The sequence below is a fragment of the Malurus melanocephalus genome, unplaced genomic scaffold (genome assembly GCF_030028575.1).
Source record: "Malurus melanocephalus ecotype Western Australia unplaced genomic scaffold, MMel_1.1 scaffold_10, whole genome shotgun sequence".
Classification (NCBI taxonomy): Eukaryota; Metazoa; Chordata; class Aves; order Passeriformes; family Maluridae; genus Malurus; species Malurus melanocephalus.
In genome coordinates this window covers 5,121,941-5,149,483 of record NW_026623242.1, presented here as the reverse complement: position 1 = coordinate 5,149,483, position 27,543 = coordinate 5,121,941, and the positions used below count along the sequence as shown (strand labels likewise).

The 27,543-nt window shown below is 35.5% G+C and overlaps 1 protein-coding gene across 1 annotated transcript in view; it reads left to right on the top strand.

Annotated features, from left to right (window-relative positions):
• Positions 1–26,979, top strand: part of CAPS2 (calcyphosine 2) — a 28,825-nt gene extending 1,846 nt beyond the window's left edge. Inside the window, 17 exon segments of the mRNA XM_057377982.1 lie at positions 522–568; positions 2,129–2,174; positions 2,300–2,370; positions 2,372–2,396; positions 5,158–5,307; positions 7,592–7,714; positions 11,374–11,441; positions 13,779–13,898; positions 15,023–15,097; positions 16,611–16,706; positions 16,814–16,907; positions 18,171–18,290; positions 21,185–21,260; positions 22,742–22,896; positions 23,446–23,565; positions 24,600–24,696; positions 25,959–26,979. Coding sequence (XP_057233965.1) covers positions 522–568; positions 2,129–2,174; positions 2,300–2,370; positions 2,372–2,396; positions 5,158–5,307; positions 7,592–7,714; positions 11,374–11,441; positions 13,779–13,898; positions 15,023–15,097; positions 16,611–16,706; positions 16,814–16,907; positions 18,171–18,290; positions 21,185–21,260; positions 22,742–22,896; positions 23,446–23,565; positions 24,600–24,696; positions 25,959–26,134 — 1,659 coding nt within the window. The 3' untranslated portion in view covers positions 26,135–26,979.
• The last annotated feature ends 564 nt before the right edge of the window (positions 26,980–27,543 follow it).

Genomic DNA, 27,543 nt, shown 5'->3' with positions numbered 1-27,543 from the left:
TTGCAAAAAAAAAAAAAATCAAGTGAACTGCCCAGTCATCATCACGACTGCTGTACTAAAGCTGTGATGAAACATTTACACCAAGTATCAGGGATCCCTTGGAGTCTGAGCTAGCTCCTTGTGAGCCAGCTGGCTATCTTGTGGGTTTCGTTTAAGAGTTGGTTCCCAACCAACAAGGACAATGTGACTTAAAGCCTTGTGTGCAGTGATGGTACAAAGCCTCAGAAACATGGATTATTTTTAATGTATTATTAATAGCGGATGTGGATGCTTTCTAGATTCTTAATGGCTGGAAAACTTTCTGTCATGATGAATATTCAGTCTTTAGTCTCATGATGCGTAAGAATTAGCTTTCAATGAGAAGTTTTTGTTTTTTTTTCACTGTTAATAGCATCTTAATCAAGTATGTTGGACAGATACTTTGAGCCATTAATTTTAAATATTTCAGGGGAAATTGAAAGAGAGAACCATGTATTTTAATCCAGATCCTCTAGGCATGTAATAATGTGTCATTCTTTTAGGGCTGGAGACCAAATAGACAGGCTACTCACAGTCCTCACCCACCAGAGTAAGTCTGCTTCTATTTTTGATCATCTTGTTTAATTGTGTGCATTATTACACAATGCATGTGCATTTGTAGTGACGTGCAACTTAGTGTTCCATGAAATTTATCATCATAAGTTTGTTTTCTGTGATTTATATTTGGAGTAGAATATTTGATGCATTATTTACATTGGAATTAAGTTGATTTGCATTTGGCTGACTGGAGGTGTAATCACAGAATGGCTAAAGATGGAAGAGACCCCACAGTGGATCCAACCCACTGGGCCATGTGGTCCAACCTCCCTGCTCAAGCAGGGTCATCCCAGAGTACCTTGCACAGGACTGTGTTCAGATGGTTCTTGAATGTTTGCAGTGAGGGAGACTCCACAACTTCTCTGGGTAATCTGTTCCAGTGCTCARTCCACCTGCACAGTAAAGGAGTTCTTTTTCATATTGACGTGGAACTTCCTGGTTGTCAGTTTCTGCTCATTGCTTCCTGCCCTGTTGCTGGGTATCACTGAAAAAAATCCTGGCTTCATCCTCTTGACATTGTCTCCAGAGGGTGTCACTCAGAGCTTTCACATTTATGCATTGTTTTTCTTGAATCTGTTTAATATGTCTTCAAAAGGAGAAAAACTGTCTTTTACTATTGACACTTTTACAGGTATTACAGTAAACAATACAGAGAAACTGTTGTGAAGGGCTTTTACAAGCAATGGGAAATTTTGTTTGTGGTTTTAAAATTTAAAACCTTATGTGACTTTGGCAGATAAGGAACATCCACACATCCAATGACAATGTTTAATGGTTCAGGCAGTTTTGTTTACTGAAATGCCTTAAAGCCAGTGTATCTTTCTCCATTATTTTATATGTGTATCTGACCATGACCTTTGATTGTTCATACCAAAGTAAAAAAAATTCAATTTTTGTRTACTCTCTGTCATTTTCTATTAAAAAAGACTGCAAAATAACAAGCTCTCTTATTCCAAGAATTTAGAATAGAGTTGCATATTGGTGGTAAAATATAAAAAATACATATTCATGGTGCTCTGCAATATACATGGAGTTAAGGAAGAAGGCACAGAGATGCTTTGATGAATTGGAAATGTTTTTAATTTCTTTAAGCAGAACAAAATATCGAGATATGGTTTTCTTCCACTGTGTTAATATCTCACAAAAATTTCAGAAGATTTTCATCCCAAGTAGCGATTGCTTTCTTATTGCCTCTCGGTTGACTGATTATAGAGCAATGTTGACATGGACCTGCTGTGGAAGACAAGAGTAAGATATCCCTGATTTATGATTTTGTTGCAGTAGCTCCAGTTGGGGAGTGAAGAGAAGCCAACGCAGGAATAAAGAAGGGTCCTTTTTGGCTGCCARTGTACTCTGCTGCTGGGGAAGAGAAGCTCAGTGGCCACTTGCTTATTGTTAGCAAGAGGGGCTAATAGAGGTTTGCTGATTAGGCCATATCCAGTTGCAGGGAAATTTTTGTGAAGGGTCTAATAATAACTAATAGGCAGTGCTTTTATTATATCTAAAAAATAAGGGAATGTATTGCTGTTAAAATTGTTTTAACTCCCTGCAGKGTGCCATGCCTAGATCTAGGGAGGCTGAGAGATTCTGATGAAGAGGTAATTGTAAATTAATTATTTCTCAAATAGTTTTTAGAATTCACATGTTTCAGGAGTTTATAAAAGTATCAYTCGAAATGTAAAAACAATTATGATTGCTTGTCCTTTTTTGTCTCTGATTTTAGGATGGAGACTCTTACATACTGTATACTCCAAGTTGTTCTCATGGGTGCCAACTAGATTCATCTTCAGATTGGTGCTCCATATGCACCGCATCAGCATGTCAGTCTGTCACTACAAATATCTTTATAATAYACCCTTTAAGCAGTAATTTAGAAAAATGTACATAGCTTTTCTTATGTACTTTTTTTTTTCCTTTTGGTTAATCTCCTATCTCCAAATGATGTTGGTCCGAAATATTTTTAGCTAAGTCCTCTTACTGAGATTTTTCAGAATATGTAGAAAGGCCTGTTTTATTGCATGGCTTAGCTCTTTGTTGATTGATACATTTACCCTTTGTTGTACTTRTTTTTGAAGAGATATATTAATGGTAGTAATAATAAAGATTAGTAGTAGTAAGTAGTGATTGAAGACAAAACCTGTGTTTACAAATACTAAGTATTATTTCTATGGAAGAATAGTTCTTTCTGGTGAAAACTTTGGCAGTTACTTGGAGCCATGTCATAGTGTTTTTGTTAGGGCTTTTGTCTTTAAAACAGTACTGTGACATAAATTTTGGAATTATGTCTAATTTGTCAGTGCTCTTTTATTGTTAAAATTTCCTCATCACGTTAGCATTGTTTCCCTTGGATGACTAAGAAACTTAATCACCACTAGTCTGAGGTGTTTTATAAGGAAAATCAGTAACCCAGATGTTAACATTCTGATTTACAGTATTGTTCAGGATCAATACCCACTATAATAGTGGTAAGAGTTAATTTAATTTTTCAATTATTACACTTCACTGAATGCAAGAAAATAGCTTTTCTAAACTCATATCTGAATGAAATGTGAACAAAATGAACGTGACAATTTTTTATTTGATCATGGTACATATTAATTCCTGTTTTCCTTTAAACAGGTGTCTAGAAAATTTTGTCAGGACAAAATGGAGGTAAATTAGTTGAAAAAATACAGACAAAAAGCATTATCAGTTCAGTACTATGGTGCATGGTCTGAAAATGTAATATGTTTTACTTTCTTTTATGGACAGAAACTGGCTTATTGGAGAAACTATTAAAAGATACACTAATAAAAAGTATTTTTTTTCAAAAGTATTTAACTTGTATTAACCTAAGAAATATTCAAATGAGTGTTTAAAAAACCCACCAGAATTTTAACTAGAGGGAAAACAAATTTTAAATTAATTTGTACATAACCTGTGCATCTTGAAACAAATAATATTGTAACTTGAAGAGCAGAACTCCAGATTGGCTGGAGTTGAAGGTGAATCTGCCAAGATCACTATTTTGTATGTTTCCCTATATAAGCAAATGGTTTCTCTACTTGAAAAAACAATTTCAGTAACATTGAAATGGTGTTTTCCTGGTAGTTTTAAAATAATATACTAAGAATGTACTAGTTTTTAGAATATGTGTCCAACATAGGTATTTATACRTGTCTTAAGATGTAACTGTAAACATGTAAGTGCAGATAGGTTGTTTTCCTTTCTACTGCCTTGTAAATGTGCATTGCAAACATACTTGAGTTACTGTGGCCTTTTTGGRTCTTCATGGTTATGATTTCATTGCTTGCTTTCCCCTTTTTTAAAAAATGAAGTTCATATGTATCATTATGTCAAGCTGCAGGAGTGCTAACAGAAGGTTGGTGTGGCTTTGTTTGTTTCTCAGGGTCTTTTCTTTCTTTTCTGCTTTTCTTTATCTCTTGTTGCTTCCTTTCTCCCTTCATTATGTCCGAAATACTGAGTGCTCAATGTGCTGGAATATATCTTCTGTTTACTTAACCCTTCTTTGCTTTCTCTCCGTTCCTGTCTACCTGTCTCCCTCTCTCCTTTTCCCTATTTTTGCCTGACTACTCCACCCTCTTTTTTTTTTTTTTTTTTTTTTTTTTTTTTTAAGTTTTTCAAGCTTTTTTTTAAGTTTTAATGTATTCCTCTGAGCGGCCTTTATTTCTGCATTGCTTGCTTCTGGGGCTCTGATCAAGCTTTCCTTTAGCAAGACAGAGTCCAGCTTCTTCAGTAACTGTGTAAGTAAATCTTCCTAAAACAGGTCACTGTTGGAAGAAAAATTTAAATATACTCTTGTAATTCAGGAATTAACCAGCGAAGGCATGTGAATCCTCTTTTGAAAAAGCAAGTTGGCAGTTCAAAAAACATAAATATTTTTGGGTTTAGAGAAATGGTTTTCTAGAGCAGCACTGTGACATTGTTATTGCAAGATGAGTTGCAACTGTTGAGTAGAGATGCCAGACAAAGCCACCTTACTTTCGTTAGCCCTGAAGGAATATAATATTAATATTAGCACCTTAAATATTAAAGATATTAGTTATTCAGGGAGACAGAAAAGGATGGAATCTTGGATTTCTGTCATTGCTGCTCTTTCTATTGATCCCAGCCTCTGTTGTGTAAAGCCCTGAAACAGGTGTGAGGTTAGAAAGGTGCTTAGCTGTGCAGCTGGTACTGAACAGTGTCCCAGTACTCTTCTGCCGTGCAAGAACTGGCTGAAAAACATCCACCCACCCATTTTCAGTCATCCAAAATCAAATGTCACATTTTCCATTGTAGTGATGTTATAAGGCAGAACCACTTATCTGACCAACCAAGGAACCTGAATTCTTTCTTGAAAAGTGATGTAAAGAAATTATGTACTTTTTATATTTAAAATTGGTAGAATTTGAAGAACTCTATGAAAATTAAACCTGAATATGCTGTCCTGTTTGCATTTTTTCTTAATTTGAAGCATCATGTCAAGAAGTTTCAGATGTTATACTGGGTAGAATTAAAATAATGCTGTTCTCATTCAGTAGACCAGCCASAGGCTTTTGTATTGATTACTCATTGCTTTAACATTCTGTTTTGGAGYAGAAGACAAGACCAGAAAACCTGCCGTCCACCACAGACAGATACAAACCGAAGAATGGTCAGTATGAAGCAGAGACATCAGCCAAGCAGCATCCTCAGACAATTGCAGAAAAGAAGAAAGATCACCTCCGGTGTCCAGACACTTCAATAAAGGTAGCTGGCAAAATAGAAATTGCATTTTTAGATTGCAAATGTATATCACTAATTACACTTTTTGGAAAGGTTTGCACATGTGTGTAATTAATTTCATGTTTTTAGAGTAAAGAAATAAAAACGTGATTTCAGCATCTAATGGTGAGGAGGAAATAAAATTAAGAAGTTTCTGTTGTTGCAGAGAAACTGAGGTGCTCTGAGAACTTGTGTTCTCTGGTAAGGTAGGCAGCACTGGTCCTCATAGTGCACCTCCAGCCTTAGCATGAAGGTATAGCCTATAAGAAGAGGAGAGACAGCAGGAAAATCTTGGTGAAATGTTGTTTCCAAAACCAGAAATTCATCCAAGCCATTTTATTTTTTACATGTAGGAGGATTTTAATTATTATTCTTTTAAATTGTGACTGTACACAGGACTTAAAAAAGGAGAAACGAAAGATGTTACTGTTCCTTATAGAACTACTAACACTGAAAATGCAAAGTTATATGGGGTTAAAATAATGAAAGATATTATATGTACTTTTTGCTTTGATGTTGTATGAGRTTCCATACAGCTGTACTGCAAGCTGTATTAATTCTGCCAGGTTTCTTTCATGATTTTAAATTAAAACTAAGGTGCAAAGATGAGATCAGTAGAGAGAAACTGGAGAACAAAGGGGTGAAAAAACCCAGCTTTCATCTTGTTCTGGAGGAGATAGCAGAGGAGGGTGGTTGAGCAGGGAAAGATGCATCATTGTTGGTGTAAGGAAGCAGGAAACCTAAGTAAGCAACAACTGGGATTGGTTGAATGCTAGATTCTGCTGAGGGTATATGACCATTTAAGATTCTTAATGAAAAAGTATGCAGATGTTGATGGAACATACTGTGCTCATTGCTTTGATAGCAAAAAAGATTTGTGATAAATAACTATGAGTTTATTGATTTTACTTTCTTAGCATTCAGTAGAACGAAAAGGGAAGGTCTTAGATAAGACCAAGATTGTTTCACATACTGTTGATAGCTTTAAAAGAGCTTTCTCCTCTTGTAGTCGTGCTTCTAATGATCAGAAAAAGGACAACCTGAAAAGCCTATTAATAAACTTTCTGTGGATAAGAGCTGAATAAAAAAAAAGSTGAGTTATTTTGTGATTTAGTTTTATGTTTGGTGACAGTTAAGATTGTCTGTTTTGGAGATTTGTTGTAGTTTGTTTTGGTTTTTTCTTTCTTTTAATGATTCCACTTTAATGTRGCAGTCTGACACTGTCATATCAATCTGTTTTTCAAGGAGTGAGTCCTTTATATGCTTTATTGGAAGCCCATCAAAAGGGCATTTACAGGAGCAGCCAAGTTTATCTGAAAATAGGTGGCAAGTGTATACTGGGAGAGAAAAAGCAGGACTGGCTTTTTTTCTGGTAATTTTGGATTCCAGGAAGATACTTGCTAAACACTAGAAGCATCTGTGTCAATTCTTCTTACAGATTTTAATATAAKGTCTATCAGAACAATTTTTTTTTGTGATATTGTCAGTACCCTATTAGCTGGATAAATCAAAAGATTTCAATACACTTGTTTTACTTTATTAGTGGAACTTGTAACAACATTTGTTTTCTGGAAAGAAGCTGCTCATGGAGGAGATTGCTAATGAAACCTACTCTTACAATTTCTTTCCTATGTTACCTCCCTCCTGAGTTTTGTAAAAACATCCTGTATACTTTTTTTTTTTTTCATATCTTACATGTAGGCGATATTTCCATAATGTCCTGGGACTGGTTTACTAGTTTGTTAGAACCAGTTCAGCAGCATCCTTTGGCTTTTCCTTGTCTAAAGTATATTTAACTTCTTCACTGGTCAAAAAACGGTATCTCTGCAGTGAACTTTGAGCCTTATATCAAAAAGCAAATCCTCTGCTTCCTCTTGGCTGTTCTTGAGGAGAACAGAAAATGGATGCATTCTTGTCTTCTCAGAGATACTAGAGTCTGCCTTCTGTGACTTGCTGCTGTTTCTTCACAAAGCTTGTAGGAACACCGTATTTTTGAGATTTTTTATTAATTATTTATTTCAGCAGGAATGAAAACTGGTAAGTATTCAAAAGATATAAATCTTGTTCTCTATTCTTTCCTTAAAAGTTTGGTTTCTGTAGAAAAGGCTTAAAAAAATTCTCTTTTGATTAGAATGAAGCAGAAATAGATACTTTAAAGAAGAAAGAAAGAGAGGTACTTTAAAATGTTGAAAATGTGTGTGGATTTTTTAGTTTGTTTTTATTACAATTAATTAAATTTGTTTTATGAAAAGAATGTATTTTTGTATAGGGTACACAGCTTGAAGATGGACATAATGATGAGTTTATAACTTGTGATCAGAAAGCTCTCCTGCAACAATGCTACACAAACAAGCCTTATAACATGCAGCACAATATAAGGAAATCAGAAGCTGTAAGTATTTTGACTGGTATTATGGTGCTAAGCACCTAGACATGGAGAATGACTTCCCAGATGTTCAACAGAAGTTACACCTCTGGGGATTTGGGTCTGGTAACTAATTGAAACCCATTGAAATCATGTGAGTTAAAATATTTCTTTCAGTGGGAGCTGAACTGAGCAGTCCAGTGAGCATTTTTTAAATCTTGCCTGCAATGCTTGTATTTTATGCGGTGATATACATAAATGGGAATGCAAATTATGAGTAATAGATACAGATATATACAACAAAGAATTACAGGGAGTTGATAGATTAAAAAGAATAGCAGGGAGTTGAGTGAACCTAAACATACGTTACATTCCGGGCTAGGAGCTGGATTTTGATCCCTGTGGGTCTCTTCCCACTCAGGATATTCTGTGATTTCCTCTGATCTGTAGCTTTTAGCTGAGCTTGTATACCGTGGTCCATGGATTCCATGGAGTATTAAGCCATGAGAAATATAATGATTTTTAAAAGTAAATAGCAATTTTAATTCATTTTATTTGCTCATCACTATGCTCTGAATTTTGCATCATTGCAAGCATTTATTTGATTTCTAGTCTTGTTGAAGTGAATGCAGATGTTGCACTACTGAGGTCACTATTCATTTTCATGATAAGAAAATCTTTTGAGAAAGTACTGAAGCTTTTATTTTTAGAATAAAGTAAAAAATCTATACTATAGACTGACGATAATGGAAAAAAATCWTGAAGTATCCCTAGAGTAACTACTTAATGCTACAGCAGGTACAGTGAAAGCACTGAGAAAGGGAGCAGTGCAGAACTAGAAAACAGAAGTTATTCTGTAGCTGGCATGCTTTAAAATAAAGCCAGCAGGTGTCTGAGCAAGTTTTTACTGGGACCTTCAGAAGCCCTTTTGTAATTGATGAGCACTCACGGTTACACAGGCTGACTGTCTTTTGAGGGTCATCTCAGGCTCTTCTAGGTTCAAGCTTCTGATAGTGGTAGGAATACTGGAGAAAATTGGCAGCGGTAACTGCACATATATTAATTCCATTCTGTATATGTTGCCTCAATTGTTGGCATTTGATTTTAAGGTGCAATTAAATTTTGTTTAAGAATATACAATGTGAACGTGTTCTTTAACAGTAATCATTACCAAAAAGTCCAATGTTAACAGTAGAATTTCTCATTATTTTTCTATGGTTTGGGATGAAAGTTCATTAGTGGGGTTCTGCAGGGTTCCATCTTAGACCTTGTGCTCTTCAACATCTTCATAAATGATGTGGAAGCAGGACTGGAAGGGATACTGAGCAAATTCACAGATGATACAAAACTGGGAGGAGCTGTTGACTCCCTTGAAGGCAGGGAGGCCCTGCAGAGAGACCTCAACAAATCAGGGGTTGGGCAATCATCAACCATGTGAAGTTCAACATGGGAAAGGCCTGAATTCCACCCTGGGACAGGGAAATCCTGGATGAACAGACAGACTGGKGAATGAGRGKMTGGAAAGCAGCRCCACTGCCCCTCTGGAAAGGGACTTGGGGGTCCTGGTCGATGGCAAGGTGAACATGAGCCRGCAGTGCCCTGGCAGCCAGGAGGGACAGCYCTGTCCTGGGGGGCATCAGGCACAGCATCGCCAGCCGGGCAAGGGAGGGGATTGTCCTGCTCTGCTCTGACCTGGGGCAGCCTCACCTCCAGTGCTGGGACTGCAATATAAGAAAGATATAAAGGTGTTAAAGTGTGTCCAAAAGGGGACAACAAAGATGGTGATGGTCCTTGAGGGGAAGCCTTGTGAGGAGCAGATTGAAGTCACCTGGTTTGTTCAGCCTGGAAGAGACTGAAGGGAGACCTCATGGTAGTCTTCAATATCCTCATGAGGGGAAGAGGAGTTGCAGATACCAATCTTTTCACTCTTGTGACCAGTGACAGGACCCATGGGAATGGCCTGAGTCAGGCGTGGTTTAGGTTGGATATCAGGAAAAGGTTCTTCACCCAGTGTATGATTGGGCACTGGAACAGGCTCCCCAGGGAAATGGTTACAACACCAAGCGTGTCAGAATTCAATCTGCGTTTGGACAATGCTCTCGGGCACATGATGTGAGTCAGGGATGGTCCTGTGTGGTGCCAGGAGTTGGATTTGATGTTTGTAGGCCCCTTCCAGTTCAGCTCATGCTGTGATTTTGTGACTCATGTAATTCCATGAGTCCATGTGTAATTCCTTATAGATGTGATGCATAACCTCTGAAGAAGGTTGTTTTTCACTGAATGGTCGTATTTAAGGAACAACTGTTGCTACTTTTTTACCTGTGAGAGCTGTTGCAAGTTCAGTGTTTGCCTTTTCCCTCTGCATTTTTGCAAATTCTTAAGTAGAGCATCTGTCCAAGAACAGAATGGAAGATGATTCATGGAAGATTGTTGACCTAATATTCAATTGAAGTTTAAGGTGGAAGGCATTTTTTGCTTGGTGTTTTTAGAAATCAGATTCTTTTCAGCATGCTAACTAGTTTGGATCTGTAAGCCAGGGTTCATGGACAAACATTGCTCTGTATTATCGCTRTGTCCTCCTTTACATCATGCTTTTTAATATATCTGTCGCAACAGTTAATGGGCAAAGAATTAATAACTCAGAATAAAGCATCCTGCACTTCTGATAGGTGCAAAACTGAAACATGAAAGTAAACTAAAAAGCTCCCTATCTCCTGTAATTCAGACATCTTCTAAGGCTTAAAATAAGTTTGGAATAATCAACAGCCTGGTCTGGTGTTACATTAGTTAATTGTTTTTTTTTCAGTTGGACTTTTTTTTTTTTTTGGATAGTGCCAATCAGCATTTATGTGAAGATTGTGAATTTGACCCATAACATCTCTGTGGAATTAGGAGTTATCTCTTACAGGTACTTGGGATCCTTTCAGTTCTTCTTCATCCATGCAAAGGCTTGGATTTCAAGCTCATCTCTCTAGAGTCTGGCTTGCACGCAAGACCAATTAGAAAAGTAGCTGAATTCTGTAGCTTCAGAATATCTTCTGGGGCATCCTCTTATGCTTTGGTTTCTCTCTATGTAACAGGTTGTGATCAATGCTGGCACACGTTACAGTGAATGGCACAAGGTTATGGTTCAGTGTTACTCTAATAAAAATAAGAAGATCATGTTAAATTCTCTTTCCTCTTTAGGATGATATTTCCTGAAAGGTTTCACAGATTGGCCTGTCTCAGCAGAARATTATTGTGGCATGCAGGAAAGAAAAATCTTGCAACTGAGATTAAGTCTTAAAAGATTTTTTTTGACTAAATATTGCTGGAGGTSAAGTTTCCTTCTCTTAGTTGGAATCTGTGTCAACCATAAAGCCTGGAATAATGTGAATTTCCTCAGGCTCTGTTGTACTTACAGAATGTATTGGAAACAATACAGAAATAAGGATTTTGTCTGTCAGCTTCAATACTAGAATTCTCACACTTATTACAACTAATATCCATAGACAAATCGAGTGTGTAGCAGAGAATATTATATGTCTATTTTTTATGCAAACAGAACTCTATGAAAAATGTAAAAAAATATAAATTGTGACATTGTTAAGTTTGTGACCTCTGTATGCTATCTTAAAGGATAATTTACTATTTGAAGTGCCTGCTGTTACATACTTCCATTGTTCTCAGACAGTTTTTCATTGCAGGAGGATGTTGCTGCAGAGAGGAGAAAACAGGCTGTTGTAGAACAAGTTATGGTGGATCAGTTATGTAGGTAATGGCTTTATGATGTAAAGTTTCAGCTTTCTGTACAGAAGAATTTAGATCTGTGAATGTGTGGCTTTTCTTGCTTAAGACGTGTTTGGTCATCTTGTTCCAAGTCTTATTAAATCTTACATAGTACTATTATCTGCAAAAGCTCTTTAAATGAAAAATCTTTTAAATGCAACTTTTAAGTATCAGTTTAAAGTGCCATGTGTATGTAAATTTTTTTTCTGGAAATAATTTTTAATTTTCTACTAGTACCTATTTTAAGGGCTTTAGAATAGCACTAGCTCATGAAAATACCTCTCTTGCACATCAAGAAAATACATGCATGGTGTTATAAATTACACTTCTTCAATATTTATTGTCTTTTCTAAAAATCTTAGCTTTATTAATATTTATTAATTCTTTATTAATACTGACACAGCACCTTTCAGTCATAAAGGGCTATTACACCAACGCTGGGCGTGTTGTATAACAGGCAAAGACCCTGTTATAAATTGAGTGGATCCAGGCTGTTSAGATCTCCTGTCTTCATAGCTATCCGTTTAGCTTCCAGAAAGCATTGCTTCTGTGCAGAAAGATCCCTCTATTTTAAGCATGCTTTAATAATTCAGGGCTTTATGCAAGCTGTCTAGTTATGACAATATAGCAAGATGCAAGCTAGTTTAATATAGTTGTGTGTTACTTTACACTTACTAAAAATTATCTATGGGTATCTCTAGATTATTTTGCATTCTGTGCATAGTTTACAGTCTCTGGAGTCATCTGCACTGGTGCTCCAGTCCTTCAGATCCAAGAATTTGAGGTTRAAATGTTGTTGCACTTCACTATTTTAGTTCTTCTTTGTTTCTGTTTCAATGGCAGTTTAAATTACCTATATTATTTAACAGTCTATTAATRGTTTTATCCTATTTAAAAGCTGAGATGACAAGAAGGTTACCTGAGGGAAACAATTGTCTCAAAACACAATGCTAAATTCCAAGTATCATTTAGCAGGATTAAAATTATGGAAYTATACAGGGTAGAAATCCCCAGTTTTCAAATAAATGCTTGGCCTGTGTCATATCCTTTTAAAGATTATTATGGAGATGATCTTAAAAATACGCTGGTTATGTTGAAGTGTTTCAGTACTACTGATGTTGCATTAAATGTCCAGCTTTCTGCATCTTGAGTCATGGATGTCCRTTCTGTGTTTAACCTCCTTCTGCTGCTTTGCCTTATTTTCTCCACGTATTCCTTCTCCTACTCTGGAGCCTTCTGTTGGTAACATCAAAACAATATTCAGTAGTGCTGCAGCTGCACCAGAATGAAGTTTTAATTTAAAAAATCTCTCTGTTTATGTTCCAAATATAACTCTGCCAGTACTTCCAAACAAATTGGTATCAGATATCAGGATGTTAATCGGAAAAGATTAGTTCAAAACTGTTTCATGAAAAAAACTGTTAAAGGAAACACAAAGGTGTTTTGAATATTTTTTTAGTAGAGCAAGTCTTCCAGTTAATCAGTATAACTGATGTGTACAAAGATGGATCTGTATAGATCAGAGAGCAAGTTTAGAAAACTGTAATAGCCATGCAAAATTATTTTTTTCCTTCTGATAACAAACCATTTCAATAGAATAACAAGCACCTCATTTATTTTTAAAGGGTCTCTTCTTTTGTGTACTTGTTAAACTGATACTGAGAATATCAAAATGTTCCAAAACCAGTTCCTCTATTTATTTTCTGCTTGTTGGGGGTTTGAGATCCTCTTGGCTGTGTAGTCAGTGCTTTGAGGGAGGAAATGCCAGTGTTTTTGTTGGATGCAGATTGGGTGGAGCTCTGAGCACCTGAAAGGTGCTCCTGCCCAAAGCATGGGGGTTGGAACTAGAGGATCTTTAAGATCCCTTCCAACCCAAGCTATTCTGTAATTCTCTGATGGTGTCATTGGCCAGTATTAGTAACTGAAATCACTGCTATTGGAGGGAGCCATGGTTAAAGAATGTAATTGCTGGAATATTTTAAGAAATAGTGGAAATGATGAAAAATCCCACAAATCTTCAAAATACTAAGATTTATTTTATATTAAGAGATATATACTTTAAATAATACATGTCTACATGTAACATTACTGCATAGTAGTATACTGACAGAATATTATTGCATATGTTTGATTTTGAGAAATAGACTCAAGAATTTGTAAAAACAAATGAAAAATTAGGCCCACAAATTCATGCAATCTTAATGGATTACTCCAGGGTTGGATTACTGTAGTATTCTTGGGTGTTTTCTTTCTGAGTAAGAATATTTAAGACCTGAAATTCAGCCATACTAATAGAGGACTTCTCCCTGCTCTTTGTGGTCAGAGCTGTTATAAGTGATCCAGAGCAGTCCACACATTCTGATGCTTGCAAGGAAGCTCAAGGACTTCTGGGAGTTGGGACAGCACCAATGYGTTTTAGAAAAAGGACACTCCACGAAACGAAGTAAGTTTGTTGAAAAACATTTTCTGCTGTATTTTTTTTTTTTTGGCACTGTGAAGTCTGTTTGCCTTTCCAGATGTTTTATTTTTGGCTTGGATCCACCAGCTTAATGGGAGGCCTTTTTTGTAGCCTTCCTGTGCTTATTATTGCCTAGTGAGATAACAGGGACCTTTTTATGTGGATTCTCTGTGTGTTATGATTGATTCATAGAGTTTATGAAACCTGGGAGAATATTGTTAAGTTTATATTGATATTATTCATCACAAGGTTTTGCCAGCCTTTTCCAAACTGTAGGATGCTTGCAATCCTGTCATATCCTTTTAGAGATTCCTATCCTAGAGATGCATAAATTGCATAAATATGCATCTGTAAATCTAATGTAGATCTTCACAATATAATCAGACTTTTCTTTCATGTTTTGATTTCTGCTGCAATAATTAACCCTATTGGCATTTAATTGACATTCCTGGACTATCAGCATTGAATTAGTAACTCCAAGGGCTTAAAAAAAAACCCAAGCAAACACTGTGATCCATAAAATAAAACAAATCTTCAGGTCTGAGTTTTATTCTGTTATTTTTTCTCAATGTTCAGGCAGGCATCTCTGCTTTGTGCATTTTAACATCCYGGTCTAAAGCCTTTCTCATCAAATGGCATCAATGTATTTTTTAATAAAAAGACAACAAAACCAGTCTCAATTTCTTGTATCCATCACATAGACATATCTATATTCATACATATCCATCACATTTCTGAAGCTAGTAATAGCATCAATATAAAATATTTAGATGGGTAAAGAACACCCTAACCTGGGTATTTTTGCAAGAGAACATACTGATTCATGGAAGTTTGGTGAGTGGTAGAGGTTTAATTTTTTATGTCAGTGTATGTAAACAAAATTTCCCATTCATATCTATGCTGTCTGTGAATGTACTCTCATATTATATAATACCAGAAGACTTTGCAACTCTGAGTTGCTTTCTAATTCAACTACAAGGGATTATCTCCTCAGCCAGTTGCCAAGGATACYGTATTTCATGTTTTTGCTGTTTGGAAATGGTTGATTTTTATGTAACGTTTATCTGTGAGCATATAGGTATCATGAACATGCTGCATTATTTTCACAGAATAAGGACCAAAACAGGACTAACTGAGAACATGCTCTCCAACAAGCTACGCTTTGATAGTAGGATTATATCGAGGTAATCACAAATTTTGTGAAGCTTTTCAATTCTGTGAATTTTTAAATGATGGTATTTAGTCTTTTGAACTACTTAATTGCACTGAATATTTCTGCTCCCTATGCTGAAGAAGAAAAGTATGTGTGGGTGTACATGTCTAGTACAAATTTTGACATGGCTGATGGAAAGTGGTTTCACAGTTCCATTGTACAGTGTTAAGATCTGTAAATAATAACCCATAGCTCTATTCAGGACAGTTAACACTGGGGCTGTGTAAAACAGTGCTGTTAGCTTTTGCATCTCAGTTGATTAAAATTATTTTTGCCTTGTCTTAGATGTGACAACTACTATAATTGGAAAGAAGGGCTTTGCAATTTGTTCATAGCTCCTTATGTATTAAATTGTAGAACATCTTTGAAAATGTTCTGATTTGAGTAGTGGTGGCATAGACATTTTTCAGTTCTGAAAGTGATGTTTTTCTGCAGCTGTGATTTGTGTACTTGTTAGACACAGCAGAGTATTCAGCAGCATAATTTCATATACCTCAATGAATGCAGTAGTCCTGCTGTATGTAATCCTTTAGTTAAAGAGTGAAAATTATATTGGGTATCCTAAAACATGARGCCTCAAGAGGTGTTTTTAGCATTATGGAGAATGGAATATTGAATTAAAATATGTGACCAAATCCACAAATTGAATTTCATGGTGGGTTAGAGAAAATAGTCAAATAGCTCTTAAAAAAATAAATTGTACAGCATGCAACATTGGAAATAAAATGGATACTGGGAGCAGCTTTGATGAGAAGAACTCGGAGGTGCTAGTGGATGAGAAGCTCAACGTGATCCAGCAGTTTGCGGAAAACTAACCATGTCCTGGGCTGCRCCAAAAGAATCATGGCCAGCGGGCCAAGGGAGGGGATCCTGCCTCTCTGCTTCTCCCYTGTGAGACCCCATCTGCAGTGCTGTATCCACCCCTGGGGTCTCCAACAGGAGAAGTACCTGTTGGCGTGAGTCCAGAGGAAGGTCACAAAGATGATCAGAGAGATGGAGCACCTCTCTTAGGAAGACATGCTGAGAGAGTTGGAATTGTTCAGTCAGGAGAAGGGAAGGCTTCAGGGAGACCCTCTTGCAGCCTTCCAGTGCCTACAGGAGGGCTATAGGAATGCTGGAGAGGGACTTTCTGCAAGGGCATGTAGTGATAGGACGAGGAGGAGTAGCTTTAAACTAAAAGAGGGCAGGTTTAGATTCAATATTAAGAAGAAATTCTTTACTGTGAGGGTGGTGAAGCATTGGAACTGGTTGCACAGAGGATCCCTCATCTCTGGAAGTGTTCAAGGCCCAGGTGGACGGGGCTCTGAGCTGCCTGGTCTAGTGGAAGGTGTCTTTGCCTATGCCAGGGGTTTTGGAACTAGATCATCTTTAAGGGCCATTCCAACTCAAACCACTCTGATTCCAAAATAAATTTACTTAAGTTTGGGTTGAATTGGATTTGTATAGATGAAAAAYGTAAAGGTGCTTTTCATTTTTTCTTCTAGAAATGGTCATGATGCTTGTAGAGAGTTGATTGGATTTTTCTTTGCATGTGACAAATCCCTTACTGTGTATGAATTTCGACAGTTTGGAAAAAACAGGTAGGATAAATTAGTTTTTAAAAAGGTTTCAGAAAACATTTTTCACTATATCTAAGAAGCTTAAATAAATGTAATGGTTTTAATACCAGTTTTGACTTATTTCACAGAACAAATGCCCTTCCATTCATTCAGAAGGGAGTTTATCAACATCATCATGGACAAAGAAAGGGAAAACTTTRTGATCTTAGTGACTTCTACGTTGTAAGTATTCTTCTGCTGAATGTAATTTTTTTGGAAAGCAATATTTGCATATTTGAATTGAAAATTGTTATTTATCTTTCTGGGAAGACCAAAAGTYTTCCCCTTAAAAACGTTTTTTTAATTAAAGATTTTCGGAAGTCTGGGTTATTTTGCTGTCCCACGTTTTAGAGATTCCGATTTAGGTTTCAGACTAGACTGTAGTTTGCAATTTTCCCCCTAGAGGGCACAAGACTGCAGATAGCGTGGACTTTTTGTAGGCGCAATGATCCTCTCGGGAAGGAGTGTTCTGAAGAGAAGGTAGACCAAAGTACTTGTTAAAAGTAAATACTCTTTGCAAGGTCTGCTGGCATTATTAACTCGAAGCAATGATTAAATGTTTTTTAAGCATGAAAAAATCGCAGGTCRATTGTTTTTAACCTGCAATTTGAAATGTGCACCACCAGCTTTTATAGCAAATATAGGAAACAATGTTAAGTTTTATCTACCAGCTAATCTGATGACTGACTACAAATCATATTGCACCTTCTGTACCGCAGTCCTTCTGTACTGGGTTAAGTGTTCATGGTTTATAAATACTTCAGAAGTTTTCAAGTACAGACTGTTTTCACCAAATTGTTCACATGCTCCTGCAAATCTGAAGTTTAGAGCAAAAACCATGTTTGTGTGAAGTGTTGAAAGTAAAAGAAGCCAACATAAGTTTTTAGTGTGTTTTGTCTAATCACATGCTTATCCTAACTGCTTGCATGACCATCTAAGAATTTCAAAGATGAAATAGATGAAWTTATGATATGGAAGGTGAAGCCACTTGTTAGAGATTTTCATATTTTAWTGTCATGTGTATTTATGCAGCCTGCAGATGGAAATGTGTTCTGAATTGAGATGCATCATAAAGTCATCCAGAAAATGTACTGCTTTGAGTTCAGTAGCTCTTTGGAATGATGTTGTGTCTGTGAATCTCTGTATCTGCAATCATGCTTTCTGGGCTGACATTAAGATATGCAGATCTCTCATAAAGTCCTAGTGGTTGAGACACTTGCACAATAACAGTGTCTCTGTCTCCTCCTTCCAAATTCATGAGTTTGGGAGACTATAMGCCAAACCTGCACAGATGTTACAGTTGGAGTTACTCTTTTTTTTAAATTATTCTTTTTATTCAAGGAAAGCATTCTTTGCTTTTATTTTGCTGCTTTTCTCTCTTTCCCCTTTCCTGCTATTTATGAAATATAGGACCTATTTTAAAATCATTGTGTACTTTACCAACAGGGAGCTAATCTAACTTTCCGAAGTGTTGATCATAACCTTCCAGAAAGCGTTAAGCAGATCCCTATCTTCACTCTTCGTGTGATAAGTATTGATGAAGCAGCTATGGATTATCTAAAGTAAGTGCTCCTAACTGCATTTCAAATTACCTTTCCTTTATTAAGCAAAAAAAAGATTTTTTTTAGCTGCTAAAACCTTAATACTTATACTGCTAAAAACAGAATCCATATTTAGGTTGTTAGGAGAAATTAGTTATAGATGTTAGTGGATTTTGCGTAATCCAGTGACTTCCTAGAATAATAAGAAGTAATTTTAATGTAAGAATTGAATTATGAAGCTGTTCTAGTTGCTTTGTTTGAAGTCACATGTTTTTATATACAAATCATATACTGAAAATTGTTATATGTAATGAACGAAAATACTACATCTGTGGAATTTTATTATGATCAACATTATTATTGTTTAATCTTTTGTGATKTGTAGATTTGAAGCTTCTATCATTCATGATAATGGAAGTGTTTTGAACACATGCAGAAGAATCTGAAGGGTTTATCTCTCTGTTTTTACTTTTCCATTTTCTTTTTCCTTCCTCTCTCCTCATTCTTCCAGATATTGCTACATGTTGAAGGCTTCAGGCATTTGGACAGGATTTCTACATTTACTCTTTCAAAATAGTTTTTATTAACTTATATTGTTCCAGAGCTTGAAAAATGAGAATTTTTTAGAACTTTTTCAAATGATTAGGTAAATGGTTAATTTTGAGTATGTATCTCATACCACTATCTATGCAGAAGTGATCAGTCTTGAGAATTAAGTATCTTTCTCTGTGGTTTCTAGCTTTTACTGTATGTATACTGCTTCTTAGCATAAATTAAATCCTGGTATTAAATTTATCACACTGCTGTGCCTGCCTGAACACAGAAGTTATTTAACAGAGTTGGAAATACACTCAGGGTTTGATTTCTCAAATTTTGTGTTAACTGATAGCAGGTTGTTACAAAGTAGAAATTTTCATAAAATCATGGTATCATAGAAAGGTGCCTCAAGAGGGTCTCCTCTCCTGCTCAGAGCTGGGTTCAGTACAGCAGATTGCTCAAGGCTGCATCCAGTTGGGCTTTTACATACCTCCAGTGATGAAGACTGCAGCCTCTCTGGGCAGCCTATCCCAGTGTTCAGTCACCATCACAGTAAAAAGTCTTTCCTTATTGTTCAGAGAGAACCTCCTGTGTCTCAGTTTGTGCCCATTGCCTCTTGTCTTGTCATCAGGCACCACTGAGCAGAGCCTGTCTCAGTTTTCTTAACTCCTTTCTGTCAGGTAGTCATACGTACTTGAGGGTAAGATCCCTCRAGGCTTCTCTTCTCTGGGCTAAACAGTTCAAGTTCCTCCAGCCTCTCCTCATATATCATATGTTTTGATCCCTTCCTGATGAGGCAGAGCAATAATTTTAATCTCAATTAAATATGCTCACTATCTAAAGTCTACTTTGTTAGCAGAACTTTATTATTTTTCTTTCTTGAAGGGTTTAGATACGTGAAGCTTGTTCTTAGTTATGGTAATATTCACTTTAAGTCCCTTTACACGGAAAGCTTTGCAAAGGAACCATAGTGAGCTAACAGTGCATAGAACAGTAAATTCAAATTTAATTCCTTCTAGAAATATATAGTTGTATGATGGTTAGTGCTAATTGCTCCCTCTCGGTAAGGTTTCAGTGAAATAAAACACAATATAGTTTAATTTCAGATAGTTTATGAAAGACATTTTACATCTCAGAAGCCTATTACTCAAGTAAACAGCATTTTCTTTCATTTGTTGCTAATCTTATACCTGTGAAATTTGGAGTTGAACCAATGTTATCTCTGAAGGACCAGAAACAAGACCTGCTCAGTGGGTTCTAATTTTCTGCTATCTATGGATGGAATAGATTATTAATTTTTTTATATCTCTCTGTGTTCTTTCCATTAGTGATTAAATTTCAGTTTTTATTTTCCTTCTATTTGAGGATGTTATTGATCTCTATTCTCTGCTGCAAAACTCTTGAATTGAGTCCTCTGACCTCCATTGCTCTACTGACAGAAAATCCTGTTCAGCTACAGTCCAAAAGGTCTATTGCAGGTTCCCAGGAGCAGCAATGTCCTGCTGTCACGAACTATGAAATTTTGGTTTACATGTGTTCTAGAGGGAGTATATTGTTCTCTGTAGGTGGTTGTTGACTTTTCAGTTTAGGTGATTTGATGTAGGTAAGATTTTAGGGCCTTCATAGTGGGAAGTACCCAAAGTGGAGATGAAACATCCTACTAGATAGCAGAGAGATAAGTCTTTGGCCTCAGAGAGCAGGAGGAGGAGTATGCCATGGCAAAGCACTGGTTAGCAAGCACCTCAGAGTTGACAGTAGTGCTTTTCCATTTGCTTTCATATTCTGATATAAAATAATTATAGGACTTTATTGCTTTTGTTTTGGTTTTTTTTCTTCAATTAGATTCTTCCACAATATTTTTTATCAACCTTTATAATAATTTTTGATGAGGGCTTATGGGAAGCTCTTCTCAGAAGGGATTTTACCAGAAAAAAACCCACAAAATTTAACCATAATTCCTAGATATACTTTTGGTCTACACCCTTGCTATTTGTCTTCTAAAGAGATGTATTTAATGTTCTTTTCCTGTTGGTGATTTAATGTAGTAKCTTTAGCAAACTCTTTCAGTGGTGTGATACTAGAATTGTCTTGAAATAAATTTCTGGAGATTTTATGCATGGGAAGAATTATCCGTAATTATTGAATTACTAGAGGAGATGACAGTGTAATATTGTAGGAAAGGGTTTCTGCATATCTGCAGCTGGTCAGCAAAGGCTGTCGTGAGTCCCTCTCAAACTCAAGAAAGTGGATATTGTGTGCTTATAAGAGTAGTGTTTGAATTAAATATAAAATTCAATATGTTGGGAGTTTTACTACAGCTGTTTTGAATATAGTCATATTACATGTAATTTCACCAATCAACATTAATTTTGATTTCTTTAGAGCTTCCTCTTRGTATTCAAGCAGGAATGTTCCAGGCAAGTGGCTGATGATAGTGAAGTTTTCAAGAAGATTCAAGGTTTGTATCTACCAGAACCCATTTAATTTTAATTTCCTTATCTCTATCTTTACAGCTCAGTGCAATGAACAATAGTGATTACAAAGATTTTATTTGTGTAAATGAAATGAAACAAAAGTTAACTATTTGTGAGAATATCATTAGAATCTGATACCAGCACAAATTAGTCATAAGAATGCTTTTTTCCATCTCTTCAAGTAAACAGTCTGGGTAAAGATCTTTACAATGAGTGTACAAACACTCATTTCATCCATTAATTTTGTGGTAGATACTTCTTTTGGCCATTATTTCTATACATCAATAAGTTGCATTTTAATATTCTGTATTATTATGCTTTTAATTAATCATGAGCATAATGGAGTAGTACACATTGGAATGTGTAAATAAATTCTGCCACTTTCCTATCTACAATTTTTAGGACAAAGGCATAGCTTTTAGTTGAAAATTATGGAAAGATGTTTTTACAGTGCTGTGTATTATTTGTTTAACCTKGTCAACAAAAGCAGTTGATCTGAGCAGCTCAAAGCTTGTACAATCTCCCCTGTTTGCTGTCATTAACTAAACCTGTTTTAAGTAGATATTATTTGGTCACTAGAATCTGCTTGGACATTTACCAAAAAAATGTTGGAATAATAATTAGGGTTATATTTTAATTCCCTAGTTATTCCTTTTTTCCCCTTGCGTAATAGGTACAATCTGACTTTTCAGTTATCTGACTGCATCTAAGGTTTGCTGGTGTGGCCTGGAAGAATGTTGTTTGTGTATACTTCAAGGCATCTTTTAACATATATCTGAGTTTCAGCTTCATTAGAAAAATCTTCGTTCTTTCACCTTTCCCTTATTTGTCTTTAAAATTGTAGGTAGGATTAATTTAAAGMAAATAGCAGGTAAACTGTGTTTACAGAGTATGCTGAGAAACTCAGACATGCCTAAGTAAATATGCTGAAGACTTTCCTAAGTCTTACCACAGAGAGTTGATCTCTGCATATAATTTGGGAATGATTTTGCCAAATTACTAATGCTTGTTCTTGTTTCCACATGTACTTAACAAGTGTGTACAATAAAGAAGCAGGTGTCTCATAATGGAATGTTTGTCTGGTTCTGAAGTGGTTGCTCCAAACATACTTTGTGTGTTGAATCAGGGCRTGTAGTCAGTTCTCACAGAGGTAGGCAGTTTTATAAAGTGAGCAGATATAAGACAATAACCATTTTTTCTTCCCTTTTGTGGTCTCTTTAAAAGAACTTTGTTATATATTGCTTGTTAGACATGCTTTATATGATTTCCACTCAATCATTAAATAACTGATGGTTTCCTTTTGGACTGACATTCCCTCATCAAAGACAATGGAGCCCAAATGCATGGGTACATCTTTCTTACCAGCACCATCATATGCAGACATTGTGTTCTTCACTTCTGTATTGTCTCCATACCAAGAGGACAACTTCAGGCAGATGTGTCCTTTATTTCTCTAAATCCTTAGGTATATTCAGAGAAACACTACGTAAAAGAGGAGTTTGGGTTGTAACAGGCTTAGGAAAATATTTCCGACAAATAGACAAGAACAGAAATGGTTTTCTGGCTCAGTCTGCCTTTAAAGAAGCTCTAAAAGTATTCCATTTGGATATGCCTGAAGGGGTAAGTCTAGTGGCAATTGTAAGTGTGGATATTATCTTTTTCTAATTTATGGAATCTCTTCTTTTTTTGCCTATTGCTGTAGTTTAATACCTGAGTTTTGCATATTTTCCTTTGGATAGTGTTTTTTTTTCTTCCTTGTGGTACATTGGCATTTCTGCATTCAGTTCTATGTGAAGTTCTTAAAGATAAAAAACCAATATATTTTAAAACATGCAATATTTTTACAATTTGATGGAAAGAAGTGGGTGTGATTACAATCCATTTTGTTCTCTTTTGGCTTGAAAAATTTAGTTTATGCTCTTTATTTAGGTTTTTTCTTCGTTTTGTAAGCTACATTCTAAAAATAGCTCACAGCTATTAAAACTGTGAATAATGTCAATGATGATCATCAGTGACCACTGATGACATACATTATTTTTACAAATCTTTAAGTGAGTTTGGATCTAGAAGTTTGGGGGKTTTTCTGAGAATACTGTAATTTTCCAATATAGCTATTGTTTCATTCTAGGATGTAGTGAAGAATTTTGGCAAAATATTTTTTAATTGCAGGACTTTGAATCCATATGGTTTCTTCTTGATGATAGCAAGAGTGATAAGGTCAACTATGGAGAATTTATTCATGCCGTATTTGGAGAAATGAATGAATCTAGGAAAGCATTTGTAAGAAAAGTAAGTTTTATTGCAGATATTCTAAGTGTAAATGTGTTGCAGTCTAACTTTGGAGTTACTCATCATACTCTATTTTCTGGGCTTTGTTGTTTTTCTGAAGTTCTGTACCTGGAAATTGACTTCTTAAAGTTTCAGATCAGTTTTTCTAAATAAAAGTAAATAGTGGACTACATGTCATTTCATTGTTAAATTAGTTAATTTTAAAATCTAGGATTAATTCCTTTATTATTTTGAGTCTTCATGCATATTYGCTTATAGGTCAGTCCAGTGTATAAAGCATTTGGCATCCTGAAGCAATCTCTTGCAGCAGTCTGTTTTCTTATTTTGGCAAATGGCTATATATGTTTAGACTKCTTTCCTGCAGTGTCTGAAACAGGAGGCAGTAATACTTGTCTCTTCTGAAACCTACAGTAAGAGTTATTATATTTGTGAGCCATGTTATATTTGACATTTGTTATTTGTCTATAATATAATGTGGAGCTGTTTGCAGTGTCAAACACTGATCACAAACCAGCCAAATTAGTAGCAACTGGATATCAAGATCAAGAAAAATGACACAGACTTTCATGCTTCCAATCATGGAGGATCTGACTGTCCTAGCCTTACATATCAAGCTTGTGTATTTGATAAACTGAAATGAAAATGAAACTGCTGTTAGCAGTGCTGAAGAGGCTGTRTGGAGGCTTCTGTCAGAATGACGCGGAATCTTAATAATTGGAGGAGGCAGAAGGGAAGCAGCTTAACTTCTGATTCTAAGGGTGAGCTAGAAATCATGGAGAGAAGACAATTTTTTTTGAGTTGACATGGGGACACATATTTGATGTGAAAAGTTTTGAGGTTAAATAATTATGAAACAGCATAATCTAGAATGATTTTCTGATATCCAGCACCTCACGTAAAATAGGTAAATTGATATAATCCATTGCACAAGGTCTAAAAGTATGTGCTAGGTACTTAAATGTGTTTCATCTTTCCATCTTTCCACTCTTTTTTTTCCCCTTAGATGCTTATATGAAACTTTTCTTCCCCTATAGGCTTATATGAAACTAGATTTCAACAAAACTGGGAGTGTACCTATGGTAGATGTCAGAAAATGTTACTGTGCAAAGAAACATCCTCTAGTATTGGCAGGTAATTCACTGGAACAAATAAACAAAGACCTATTACTACTGAAGTCATCTTGTTAGCAGGGATCACAAATCCAGAAATTTGTTGGAAACACAAACTGTTTTCATATTGGCTGAGATGTGAGCCATTAAAGGGRAACTTTTTTCATCTGTGGACTTAAAATGAGTCTCTCCAGAACAGACTATAAATAATAATGGAGTTCGTTTACACAATTTTAATACTTGTTCTTTATCAAGCTACAAACACTGCCTGTATGTAAAACAGTTCTTTTCCCTACCTCTGTAAGCAGTTATTTCTCAGCTTTCATCTGTAAGTTATCAGTGGCAAATACAATATTAAAAATTTTTACTTAATAGGATACTCTCATTTTCACATTGCTGTTTTCTGTCAAGATATGCAAGGATTCCAATTGACACAGAATATACTCAGCACTTGAATTATTTATTTGGAAGGAACTTTATTTCTGGGACAGGTTTGTCATCCTTTACATGGGAAATGCTGGTTTCTTCATTATTTTTTCAGGATTCTCAAAAATATTTAAAGTCTGCCATTGAAAAATAGGAGTTTAAATATTTGTATGTCAGTTTCTAAAACAGTATCTCCATGAACCAAACTAATCACTGGGAAAGTCTCCATGGTGTCATGACCCTTTTATTGTTACCTGTAGAAGAAAGGATTATTTTTATATTGCCAGTGATTTTAATGGTAACACTTGAAGTTACATGGTGGTATAGGAATACAATATGTGATTTTTTTCCAATGCTATAGTGTTGTATTTTTTGTACTTTTTTTCTCAATGTTATAAAATAATCTTGAGTATTACTTTTATAAAATCGATAGGACACAGATGTAAATTGCAGGACACTTTTCCTGCCAATTTCCATCTTAAAGTTTTCCTAGAACTTTGACGTTTTATTACAGTAGACATAAGCTTTTTTATGATGTCAAAATTTTAGTTGACAAATGTGTTTGGCAGCTTTTGCAGTCATTTGAAGAAAAAAAAGCTTCCTGACCTCATAATTCATTGCAATTGGCTGACTCCATGTTTTCTGTTGATACTTAATTCTGYCATGCCATTAAAGTAGGTAATTTCTACAGATGGTATTAATTGAACCAATGACTTAATTCTGAAGTCAGAATATTGAATTTGCTCATGAAAAAGAATCTGCAAGCTAAAATTCGAAAGTTTCTTGCCTGAAGTATATTAAATGCTACATATTCACTGTTCTTTAAAATGTGTTTAATAGAAGAATATACTTTCATAGGCAAAGCTGCAGAAGAAGAAATTAAATTGTCATTTCTAGAAACATTAGGAGAGTCATGCAGCAACCCCAATGAAGTGTCCTATTCTGAGTTTGAAGATTACTATGAAGGATTAAGTTTTGGAATCGTGAGTGATGATGATTTTGTTAATATCCTAAGGAATTCGTGGGGAATTTAGAGTGGAARACGACAAAAAGAAGAAGGGACATTTTTTAAACAAGAGGAATTTTTAAAAGAGGAATTAGTCTTGATGTGCATTACTTTATAATTACTGTCTGAAACTGATTTTAGGGTCTGAAAACTTTAGATGCTTTCAGARTAATAGGTGGTAAATTTCTTTAATTGTCTGTTGAGTTATGGTAGCCAGTCTTCTAAGAAAAATACCGTTCATGTCTTTTTATTGGAAATAATTAAGGCTGTTTCCCATACCAAAAGCCATAATGTTTTTATATTAGAGTAAAGTAGCCTATTTTAAAATAAGAGGGAATTAGAATACCAAAATGCCTGAAGGGTATGTGCAAGAGAAAAAAATTTTTTTAATGATGCATTGTGAAAAGTTTCAGATTTGACTGCATAAATATCAATGGTAGCTTTTCTTCAGAAATTTTCTTACAACATTCTTTTTCTTGTGTATTTTTTCTTATGCTGGTACTTAGCTTGAAAGAGAGCAGGTCTTCTTTTTCCAGTTTCAAGGTGCAGAGGTGTTCACAGCATTTAGCCCCTTGGCCTGTGCACTATCTTGGCTGATATTTGTCATTTTGGTCAGGCATCTGAAGCTGAGCATTGAATCTCAAAGGTTTTAGTAATCACATAGGTATTTTGTAATGCATATCTTCTTTTCCTGTATTTTACTAAGTGATTTTCAAAACAAATATTTTATATTTAAATACTTGTTTTCTTTATACTGCTGTGTCTTTTTTAACTAAAATTTAGCAACTATATATTTTATCAAACTGATATATAGCATTTCCTATCAACTCTGAAAGTATGAAAAAGAAACATATTTAAAAAAGACCCCAAAACAATCACCATAAAAATTAAATCATAAATTAAAATATTCTTTGCTACTTCAAATGTTCTGACAGAATGTTCTGATATACTCTTTTCAATGTAATGTGTCTTGTTAATTCTGTAAGACTTTTTGTGCTAAGAAATAAAAACATATAGTTAATGAGAGAGAGAGACACTTCAGTTTTGATAGACCTGTCACTGAAATTAACTGTATGCTGAACTGCATTTCGTAAACCTGTGCAATTAAAATATATAAGTTTCCTCTGAGCTTGAGTGTCTGGTTTTGAATTTATAGTCTGTGGTTAAAAGAACCTTCCTCTAACACAGAATTTGTGTTTCATAGAAGGAAAGGGCAATGGATGCTGAAATGAGGGACTTTGGTCCCCCGGGGTTAACTAGTTTTGCCTAGATATAGTACCTCCTTGTTCTAAAATCTTGTGCATTTTTATTTTAGACTGTTTGACTTTGCCCTCAATCGTAACAAGTATCGGAGGTTCTACTCTAGGTCCTCAAATGAGGGACTTTGGGGGATTCTTTTGGGGCTGCAAAAGTCTGTATGTATTGCTTTCTAGGGAA